At 41.4% G+C, this 12,293-nt stretch overlaps 1 protein-coding gene across 7 annotated transcripts in view; it reads left to right on the top strand.

Moving 5' to 3' along the window:
- The window catches only part of nell1.L (neural EGFL like 1 L homeolog), a 318,833-nt gene that overhangs the window by 179,237 nt on the left and 127,303 nt on the right, over positions 1 to 12,293 (top strand). For all 7 annotated transcript variants that reach the window (XM_041589242.1, XM_041589240.1, XM_041589241.1 and 4 more), the window contains 1 exon segment: positions 12,130 to 12,255. In XM_041589242.1, coding sequence (XP_041445176.1) covers positions 12,130 to 12,255 — 126 coding nt within the window.

Here is a 12,293-nt window from a genome sequence, read left to right on the forward strand (position 1 = left end):
AGGGAGCTGTTATCTGGTTACCTTCCCATTGTTCTTTTGTTTGGCTGCTGTGGGGGAAAAGGGAGGGGGAGATATCACTCCAACTTGCAGTACAGCAGTAAAGAGTGATTGAAGTTTATCAGAGCACAAGTCACATGACTGGGGGCAGCTGGGAAATTGACAATATGTCTAGCCCCATGTCAGATTTCAAAATTGAATATAAAAAAATCTGTTTGCTCTTTTGAGAAATGGATTTCAGGGCAGAATTCTGCTGGAGCAGCACTATTAACTGATTCATTTTTTTTCTCCCATGACAGTATCCCTTTAATGTTTTGGGCTATTAATAATGGGGAAAAACATGTTTTATGGCTTTCTTTATTCAACAAATGCCTAATAAAAGTGAATACTGACTCTACGTGCCATAATACATCTTTAATTAGAATAGTAATTGTAGCATCAAAGTGATAACAAGACCCCTCCCCCTCTTTATACGAATACTTTACAAAGATACGAAAAAAAGCGTAATAATTGGTATTTGGTTCAGCCTCATGAAAAAGATTTTTATCACCTGAATTTTCTACATCAGACTCGGGGGGGGGGAAAGTAGGACGGGGGAGGGGGCAACGAGTACAAATTAGTTACTCGTTAGAACTAATCAGGATTTTGGAGTCGGGTTTTTTTTGCTGAGATCTTGTAGATACTGTAAATGAAATGTACAAATTGTGTTGGATTTAACAAGAAGTGCAGTTTCTTTCCTCCTCTTTGATGTGCAGTGCAAATCCCTTTGTGGCTCATTTTTTAAAAAACATTTGAAATTGTGGCGCAGAGACGGCACCGGGGATTGGCCGAGAGTAGAAACGGATGTAAACCAGGTTTAATTCAGCCCTCACCTAGAAGTGAAATGCAGCCGACTGTCAGATATCAATGGCAGCCCTGGGACGCGTTTTCTGAAGGCGCCTGACGTAACGCTCAATAAAGCGCTTGGATGAGAACTTTGTTCCAGCTGATACAGTGCAATGGAGGACTACAGAGACCTGAGCCGTATGTTATCAGGCAGGGCTATGGCTGCTCTGAGGTTACGAAGAGGGAAGAAGGAATTTTGAAGCGGTAACATTATTATACCCAACGCTTGCAGGGAAACTGCCTTGTCTCATTTAAAGGGAAAGTGAAATACACGATCCTTATGGGACTGAAATAGCTGCAGAATGAAGATGTGCAAGTGATCCATGAGTATAGGGGGACTGCAGTTTTATTGGCACTTTCTCTGCTCTGAATGGAACTGCAGGTCTTGGTTACGTCACGGAGAAGAAAATGTTGACGCCGATAATGTTAGTCCTCAGTTACACCATCTATTACATGACGTGGTCATTATAAAAAATACTTTGCTGGTCCTTTAATGATATACTGGAGTCATTAGTATAATTACACGACTCATTGAAGCCCCTCGTTACTCCAGGGCAAGTGAGGCAGAGATCAAGGTGAAACTGAAGGTCCATCCAATCAGTTGAACTTATGGGACCCCTGATGGTGTTTCTCCAGGAGACACAATGTCCACTGATTTCCAAAATGCCCATTGTTACATTGCTTTGTTATCAGTCCCATCCGTGCGTTCTAATAATCCCCTGGTAGCCCCCTTGCCTTCTCTTTTTATCCCTCTTTATTCATAGAAAATTAGTTTTTTTTTTTTTGCCAAAATGATTAAAATAAAAATGTCCTCTCCCTAGCAAGAGAATATTAAGAAGTCTTTTTTCATACCATGACTTCTAATATCCTTATTAGTTTTAGAATCTGTCCCAATTAGCTTTGCCAATAGAATTTGTGAAACTGCGAAAAAATGAATGAAACTGCGAAATATCACAAAACAATGGGCTTTTTTAAGAGAGACAAATTTCTATGCGCGAGACAATTTTGCTTCCTCCAAATGCATAAAAGTCAATGGGCATTTTTTGTTATGGCGACTTTTTTTCTCCAAATGCATTAAAGTCATTTCGTGTTTTTTCTTAAGGGCTTTTTTTCACTGCAACTTATTCTGCGGCAAACTTTCGGGGCAGTTTTGCAAAAAAACATTCACATGCCAAAATTCGGAATTTTGCCGCAAATCCATGCCTGGTGAATAAATTCGCTCATAACTAATCCTTATCATTTACATTAGGGGGTACATTATCCCTTATAATACATGAGTGATACTCAGAGTTCCCTGTATAACTCAGCCTGCAGCCTTGTGCCTTTATATGGTCACAGAACAACCCCTCAGTGACTTCTCATATCCTTATCATTTACAGTAGGGGGTACATTATCCCTTATAATACATGAGTGATACTCAGAGTTCCCTGTATAACTCAGCCTGCAGCCTTGTGCCTTTATATGGTCACAGAACCCCTCAGTGACTTCTAATATCCTTATCATTTACAGTAGGGGGTACATCATCCCTTATAATACATGAGTGATACTCAGAGTTCCCTGTATAACTCAGCCTGCAGCCTTGTGTCTTTATATGGTCACAGAACAACCCCTCAGTGACTTCTAATATCCTTATCATTTACAGTAGGGGGTACATTATCCCTTATAATACATGAGTGATACTCAGAGTTCCCTGTATAACTCAGCCTGCAGCCTTGTGCCTTTATATGGTCACAGAACAACCCCTCAGTGACTTCTAATATCCTTATCATTTACAGTAGGGGGTACATTATCCCTTATAATACATGAGTGATACTCAGAGTTCCCTGTATAACTCAGCCTGCAGCCTTGTGCCTTTATATGGTCACAGAACAACCCCTCAGTGACTTCTAATATCCTTATCATTTACAGTAGGGGGTACATTATCCCTTATAATACATGAGTGATACTCAGAGTTCTCTGTATAACTCAGCCTGCAGCCTTGTGCCTTTATATGGTCCCAGAACCCCTCAGAACCCATAATATCCTTATTATTTACAGCAGGGGGTACTTATTCTTTATAATACTAATACATCAGTGAGGTTACAGGAGGGCAATGGAAGTCTAGAAAACCTCTCGGCGTAATAATGAGCATCCCCAGCCTAATTCTGTAACACTGGCTCTCCGTGACCTTTATATGGACAGAAGGAAGGGTTTGATAAAGACATTTACTGCACTGCAGTGAATATAACTAAGTGTATGTGAGCGAGAGTAGAACTTTAATGAATTTCACCATCAGTAACTGAAATGATTTTTTTTCGTATTATTCAGTCACCATGAAATGACTTGTTTTGCTGCTCTGCCATGGCGAACGAGCTCACGTAATTTCGTGCTTGACCCAATCTGTATTACTTGGCTTAGGGAGAAAAAAAACAACATATAAGGAGAGTGTGAAAATGATTTAAAGTAATATTTTCAGCATGAAACACAGGAGGCTGGGCGGCGTCATCAAATGAATAAAGAACGAGGAAGAAATAGAGAAGGGTAACCCCCTGGCAATTTGATTCTGCGAGGAGCTGATAATATTCGCTGTATATTCCATTCCCTGTTCAGCCCATTATTTCAGACGCCATATATTCTGGGTTCAGGGAGACCATTATTCAGGCGGGCGACATATATGGCAGCTCTTGTGTCTGTCTTACATTGATACAGATGCTTTAAATGTTAAAGATCTTTTCTGTCTATGGGAACCACCAATATATTTTAAGGGCTATTGGGCAGGTGCCAGCTCAGATATTGAGCACAGAGCCTTTCTTTGTATTGATACTACTTTATATGGAAGTTGCCATATTTTCCCCATAAACCAGTTGTTGACTCCAAGGTCTTGTTGACTTCCAAGGTCTTGAAGGTTCAACCGTAGGCCAAGATTTAGGTATCGGTTATTCAGTCATCATTTCAAGAAGAAGTTATTCACCCTAAAGTTGGGCTTTCAGGTGTATTTAGGAGCCCACATGACCATTCTTCCCAATTCTCACCCTAACTTCACCCCCACTTCCACTGCTCCAAGCCCCTTTGTTCAGTACAGTATGAGGGTATAGCTTATTATATGTACTGAACCTTTTACTGTTGTAGATTTAAACACATGGGTGAGGGGTGCGAGATTGATCCCCATTGAGTCAACACCTTGGACAATACAGTATAAGGATACAGTTTGCTGTACAAACATGATATATTACCCCTGAATGCAAGCCTTTGAGCCTAATGTCTTTTCAGTTTCTCAGTCTTGTTTTCGCTGCTTCAAGTGTACGTTCTATTTCTTACAAACTCCTTCATGTAGAAAAATAGACCCTTTTTTTGCAAAAGAAAAGTGATAATGTTATTTCGAAACCATTTAGCACCAGGAAAGATAATTCATATCAAACCCTACCGTCTCAAAAACTACAAAACAACATGGGTAGAAATCTATTTGGGTCCCGCAGCTACGGCTCTAGCGGAGATGGTATCGGCATGCCGAGCCAAAGATATATCTCATTATCTGGAAAGACATTTTTGTGCCACTGTTATTGTGAGCGGAGATCTAAGGTATCATCTTTCACCACTAGCTTCCCGGTCTAGTGGTCCGAATGCAGAGAAGCCAAATATTGAATAACCAGGGGATTGTCTCTTATGGGCAATAAAGGTCGAGGATCAATAGATCTTGGTCTCAGGTTACACCAAGAGTACATCCTAGTGATCTTGTTGGTTTTAAGGTTCAGGATAAACAGGAAAGTGTTTTATTATTTGACTCCTGCAGAACCTCTTGTGTTGTGCTGAGGTTGAGACCACCTGGCTATAGAGTCCATGCCAGGACTAAGAGGTCAATCTTTAAATCCAGGTGATTCTCCAAGCACAATGGCACATGGTATAAGAAAATAATATACAAGACTGAAGGCAACAGTTTATGGGCAGTTGAAGGCCGAGGGCAATAGCATTTAAGACCAAGAAAGGATAGAGTAGAAGAATAAACAAGACTCAAAAGTACACAAGGCTGAGCAAGTTTCGTCCGAAAAAAGGACCAAGGTCTACCATAGACAAGTCAGAAGCAAGGCCAAGTGAGACTAGGCAAGAGTACAGAAGACTGGGCAAGCCGTGTTATGATGTTCCTCAACTGGGTTCTTCCATGTACAGAGAATCTTGGCAAAAATTTGGGAAAAAAAAAATTAGATTTTCCTTATCTTGAACGAACTTTAAAGCAAAGCCTCAGTTCATTGGACATGGACTTGACAAGACGAGTCCAAGTTTATGAGATGCCCAAAAGTTCCCACAGTTGGGTTGAGGGTGCTGATATTTACCCTAAATTGCTTGTTCCGTCCTACTTTGTTGTGGAAGTAAGGACCTTTAGGGTTTTCTCTATATCGAAATGGAATTCCTCAGACCTGCGCCAATGTTTTACATCTACTGACCAATGTTTTGCTTCCACAATCAGGTTACAAACAGAGAAAACCGTTGTTTCAGTAGATTGACCATAGTTTCAAGAGGATCTAGAAGAGAGTGAACCTCTAAAATGCCACAATAATAAACATTCAGACTCAGGCATAATGCGAGCTATTAGGCATTTACCTCAAATCTCATCTTACCTGGTCTTCAGGGTAGCTTAGCCCTCTAAGCACTATTTTGGGGCCCTAAAAGGAACTGGTTCCACCTTTTGGAGGCCAGTGATTTGGACTCATCCCTTTTGCACCAGTCAGTCTATTGCATTGAATGTAAACTCTGTTATGTTTAGTACATTCAGGATACACTGTAACACTAAGTTATTTGCACTAAATGCCTTGTCCATGGTACTGACCCAGATAACAACCCAGAGAGGAAACAGTGGGAAATGTTCTGCTTCCTTATTGCCCATTTATCATTTCCTTTCTTGCCAAGTTACTGCTGGAACATTACCATTTACATTTCTTAAATCCTTCCCTGTCTGCTTTCAAGTACTTATCGTGCACAAGTACCAGTATCCCCATCTATCATCCTCCCTGCACAGAAGCACCTTTAGTGTAGAGGAATGAGCCGCAGAGACCGGCAACTAAATCAATAATGAGGCACGGAACTTTCTAGACTGAGAGATGATTGGGAGGGATCAGTCTGCTCCGAACTCAATGTTAGTCTTTAGGAAATAACGACTATACGACTTAAGGTAAAACATATCCTTTTCATAATTAGGTATAATTGAGAGGGTATAGCTTATTGTGTGCCCAGAACATTCCTTCTCTGTATATTTGTATTTATACATATGGGAGGAGGAGGTGCCATATTGATTCCCTTAGACAGTACAGTATGAGGGTATAGCTTATTGTGTGCCCAGAACATTCCTTCTCTGTATATTTGTATTTATACGGATGGAAGGAGGTGCCATATTGATTCCTTTAGACAGTATAGTATGAGGGTATAGCTTATTGTTTGCCCAGAACATTCCTTCTCTGTATATTTGTATTTATACATATGGGAGGAGGAGGAGGTGCCATATTGATTCGCTTAGACAGTACAGTATGAGGGTATAGCTTATTGTGTGCCCAGAACATTCCTTCTCTGTATATTTGTATTTATACATATGGGAGGAGGAGGAGGTGCCATATTGATTCGCTTAGACAGTACAGTATGAGGGTATAGCTTATTGTGTGCCCAGAACATTCCTTCTCTGTATATTTGTATTTATACATATGGGAGGAGGAGGTGCCATATTGATTCCCTTAGACAGTACAGTATGAGGGTATAGCTTATTGTGTGCCCAGAACATTCCTTCTCTGTATATTTGTATTTATACATATGGGAGGAGGGAGGTGCCATATTGATTCCCTTAGACAGTACAGTATGAGGGTATAGCTTATTGTGTGCCCAGAACATTCCTTCTCTGTATATTTGTATTTATACATATGGGAGGAGGAGGTGCCATATTGATTCCCTTAGACAGTACAGTATGAGGGTATAGCTAATTGTGTTCCCAGAACATTCCTTCTCTGTATATTTGTATTTATACATATGGGAGGAGGGAGGTGCCATATTGATTCCCTTAGACAGTACAGTATGAGGGTATAGCTTATTGTGTGCCCAGAACATTCCTTCTCTGTATATTTGTATTTATACATATGGGAGGAGGAGGTGCCATATTGATTCCCTTAGACAGTACAGTATGAGGGTATAGCTAATTGTGTGCCCAGAACATTCCTTCTCTGTATATTTGTATTTATACATATGGGAGGAGGGAGGTGCCATATTGATTCCCTTAGACAGTACAGTATGCACATGTAGGTAAGTGTACTGACTAATCTGTTGCTTTTCATTCTCTGTATATAAGTAGTTTCAGGCTGGTGAGTGCTGTGTATAATGTTCAGGTACTTGATACAAAATCTAATTTCCATTTCTTTTCTAATTGTATTGTCTGCGACATACCAAATCACTTTTTGATTTTTTCTATTTTTTTTGTTTCCAGCAGCCAATTAAAAGTGATTTCTATTATTATGATACAGATATTTTTTGTTAATTACAATGGTGGATAATTGCAGGTGCCGCTGGTTTCTCCTGGGGGGGTCTACAAAAAAAAGGTTTTTTATCTGCCCTTTCTCTGGCCGCCTCGTACTTTTTAATTGCTTTAGCTTCCGGCATTGAGAGCAATATAGTCCTTTAATTGGGTTTCTGCAGTAATTCTGTAGTTAATAATATTCCCATGCTTTATTATTCTGAGGATTTGGGTGTCCTTCTCCCATCTTCATGTATTTCATTAGAGATTTCATTGTCTTCCTATCCAGACTTTCTTGATGGTCTGTATTTTTTGTAGTCCTCGGTAGCTCCAGTTGTAAGTTTCCTCATCATCAACATTGGCTTTTCTCAAGTAAAGTCCTCAAATCAAAGTTCAATTGGTGGGTGAAGAACGTCCTGTAGTTTCTCAAGGACGTCAAGTGACCTGTAAATGTCCTCATGGTCTTTCAGGAAAAACTTCTGTTCATTAGTAGCTCCAATCATGAATTTCCTTGTTCTTGATAGATTTTATATAGGGCTTTTGAAAGCCTTCAAAAAGTCTTCTGATCAGAATCACATTGGAAGGTCCAGCCACCAGTAGACTTCTGGCATGGACCTGGTAGACTTCCGAAAAGCTTCATTTTTATTAACTTACAATAGACCTTTTCAGTGGATTTTGTCATTAATACAGTTCTTCAAAAGATTCCCAGTGATGGTCAAATGGGCAGTGTTTTTGCTAAAATCAGACATGTACTTTATTAGATAAAGCTCAATGTCCCTGAGTAGTGGGTGATTTTTAGGGGTCCTATAGATGCCTAATGTTACTTTATAAATGCTGCTTCTCCATGGAGCACAAATAAGCACTCACCCCCAAATCTTTCCCTAACATCCCAGAACAAGGTTACAGATATATAGAAACATTGGTGTAACAGTCACCCTGCTATAGTTCCAGGGGTACCCAGGGTACAAATAAACACTCACCCCAAATCTCCCCCTAACTGACCTTCAGACTGGGCCCCCTTAGCTCATAACAAGGTTACAGATATATAGAAACATTGGGGTAACAGTCACCCTGCTATAGTTCCAGGGGTACCCAGGGTACAAATAAACACTCACCCAAATCTCCCCCTAACTGACCTTCAGACTGGGCCCCCTTAGCTCATAATAAGGTTACAGATATATAGAAACATTGGGGTGTCACCCTGCTATAGTTCCAGGGGTACCCAGGGTACAAATAAGCACTCACCCCAAATCTCCCCCTAACTGACCTTCAGACTGGGCCCCCTTAGCTCATAACAAGGTTACAGATATATAGAAACATTGGGGTGTCACCCTGCTATAGTTCCAGGGGTACCCAGGGTACAAATAAGCACTCACCCCAAATCTCCCCCTAACTGACCTTCAGACTGGACCCCCTTAGCTCATAACAAGGTTACAGATATATAGAAACATTGGGGTGTCACCCTGCTATAGTTCCAGGGGTACCCACTGCACAAATAAGCACTCACCCCAAATCTCCCCCTAACTGACCTTCAGACTGGGCCCCCTTAGCTCATAACAAGGTTACAGATATATAGAAACATTGGGGTGTCACCCTGCTATAGTTCCAGGGGTACCCAGGGTACAAATAAGCACTCACCCCAAATCTCCCCCTAACTGACCTTCAGACTGGGTCCCCTTAGCTCATAACAAGGTTACAGATATATAGAAACATTGGGGTGTCACCCTGCTATAGTTCCAGGGGTACCCAGGGTACAAATAAACACTCACCCCAAATCTCCCCCTAACTGACCTTCAGACTGGGCCCCCTTAGCTCATAACAAGGTTACAGATATATAGAAACATTGGGGTGTCACCCTGCTATAGTTCCAGGGGTACCCAGGGTACAAATAAGCACTCACCCCAAATCTCCCCCTAACTGACCTTCAGACTGGGTCCCCTTAGCTCATAACAAGGTTACAGATATATAGAAACATTGGGGTGTCACCCTGCTATAGTTCCAGGGGTACCCAGGGTACAAATAAGCACTCACCCCAAATCTCTCCCTTATTTGCTCTGTGCCTGTCACTGTACATCAGAGTCAAGGTTGCAAGGTCATACCCGGCACTGCTGTATCTCGGTACAAGTCCACCGGGCGCCCTATTCTTTTGCTTAAATATCATCTCCAGACAATTTTATAGAGCGCTAATTGCCTGGAAACTGATAGATTTAGCCCGTCGCTGAACTTGCAGAATGCGCTTGTCATCATCTCCATTTATTGGGAACTTAGTTACAAATTGGAAACATTTTTTAGGATTGATGGGCTCCGCTCCCCGGCCAATATCTCCGCGCCACAAAGGCAAAGAACCAAAAGAGAAGAAAAAAAAAAAAAATCGCAATATTTTCATCTGCATTTCATTTTTCAGCAACGCAGCGAGTCCTTCAAAATGCCACGGCGAAAGGTTGCGGAGGGTACGGGGATTCTGGATCAATTATAGAGGCGCTGGCAGCCATTTATCATGGTGTGATAGCATCAGTGTGGCTTTGAAAGAATAAGCGAGTCAATATTACAGGACGCAGATAGGACACAGACTTCACACACCAGTATCGGAGATTAAAAATATAAAAAAGAGAGATATATGTGCGGCGTCCGGGAGGCGTCGGGGGGGGGGGGGTAATACTGGGGCAGAGCCAAGTATGTTAATGTAATTGTGCTGGGTATTGATATCAGTTTTAAAAAAGAAATCGTTTGCTTCTGTCCTGACCCATTAGATAAATCAGATATATTCACCCAGCGACTAGAATTAAGAGTATCTATTGGCTGAATTGCTGACTGGTGCTGACAACCTTCCTTTATGGCAGCTGAGATTCTAGCTATCTGTATAACAGAACATTCTGTCCCAGTGGCTGCACAGATCCTATCTGATCCCCATTGTAAGCAGCAGTCCTGTCCTGCTTTATGGCAGCTGAGATTCTAGCTATCTGTATAACAGAACATTCTGTCCCAGTGGCTGCACAGATCCTATCTGATCCCCATTGTAAGCAGCAGTCCTGCCCTGCTTTATGGCAGCTGAGATTCTAGCTATCTGTATAACAGAACATTCTGTCCCAGTGGCTGCACAGATCCTATCTGATCCCCATTGTAAGCAGCAGTCCTGTCTTGCTTTATGGCAGCTGAGATTCTAGCTATCTGTATAACAGAACATTCTGTCCCAGTGGCTGCACAGATCCTATCTGATCCCCATTGTAAGCAGCAGTCCTGTCCTGCTTTATGGCAGCTGAGATTCTAGCTATCTGTATAACAGAACATTCTGTCCCAGTGGCTGCACAGATCCTATCTGATCCCCATTGTAAGCAGCAGTCCTGTCCTGCTTTATGGCAGCTGAGATTCTAGCTATCTGTATAACAGAACATTCTGTCCCAGTGGCTGCACAGATCCTATCTGATCCCCATTGTAAGCAGCAGTCCTGTCCTGCTTTATGGCAGCTGAGATTCTAGCTATCTGTATAACAGAACATTCTGTCCCAGTGGCTGCACAGATCCTATCTGATCCCCATTGTAAGCAGCAGTCCTGTCCTGCTTTATGGCAGCTGAGATTCTAGCTATCTGTATAACAGAACATTCTGTCCCAGTGGCTGCACAGATCCTATCTGATCCCCATTGTAAGCAGCAGTCCTGTCCTGCTTTATGGCAGCTGAGATTCTAGCTATCTGTATAACAGAACATTCTGTCCCAGTGGCTGCACAGATCCTATCTGATCCCCATTGTAAGCAGCAGTCCTGTCCTGCTTTATGGCAGCTGAGATTCTAGCTATCTGTATAACAGAACATTCTGTCCCAGTGGCTGCACAGATCCTATCTGATCCCCATTGTAAGCAGCAGTCCTGTCCTGCTTTATGGCAGCTGAGATTCTAGCTATCTGTATAACAGAGCATTCTGTCCCAGTGGCTGCACAGATCCTATCTGATCCCCATTGTAAGCAGCAGTCCTGTCCTGCTTTATGGCTGAATTAGATATTGAATATACTGAAATGTGAGATGTGATGTGAGATGACAGGCTGCAGGATTACTCAGGGTCTATTCTGTATTCCGCCCTTGTCTCCTTCTGCCAAATTGTTTCGGCTGCGAACAGTTTCATTAACATGGGAGTGATAGTGCCGGAGTTTAATAGGATAACGTGGTGAGGAATTGGAAATCCCAGCAGTGTATTTAATTGTGACTTTGCCGAGTTACACCTGCCTGTTCCATTCTTAAAGGGAATGATAATAATTTGATTTTATGATTTTTTTTTTATTATTTAATTATTGTAATTATTATTTACCCTTTAATTATTTAGGCTGTTTTTTTCTTTTTCATCAGTCTGTGTGTAATTGTGCAGCGGGGAAATTTTTATAAGATTCAAGTTTATAGATTAATATAGATATTGGAATATAGAATGGTTGCTATGGTAAACGGGCCCCTAGCAAGAAGTTAGTGCCCTTACACTCAGGTGCCGTTGTGTAAATAACAATAAAAATGTGTTAATACAATAAAATATGGGAACTTTGCAGCAGGTCTAGTAACCTATAGCAACCAATCACCTGCTATTGCTCAGTAAAGGAGACTGGTGGATTGGATTTGTAGAGCTGCTGCAATCTCATCACCTTCTATTACATTAACCTCATAATGAATGAAAATTAAGGGTGTGGGTGTTTTCAATTCATTTCTATACAGCGTTAGAGTGACTGCTCTGAACTTTAACACCTTGCTGTGTTATATCTTTCTTATTTCTGCAGCAGAAAGTTTATTCATTTTTTTCTGTTTTGCAGATATTGACGAATGTGCAGCCAAGATGCATTACTGTCACTCCAATACAGTCTGCGTCAACTTGCCGGGATCTTATCGTTGTGATTGTGTGTCGGGATTCATCCGAGTCGATGATTTCTCCTGCACAGGTAACAGCAAAATGTCTTCATAACTAGTACAGGGGGAA

This window comes from Xenopus laevis, chromosome 4L, assembly GCF_017654675.1.
Source record: "Xenopus laevis strain J_2021 chromosome 4L, Xenopus_laevis_v10.1, whole genome shotgun sequence".
Lineage (NCBI taxonomy): Eukaryota > Metazoa > Chordata > Amphibia > Anura > Pipidae > Xenopus > Xenopus laevis.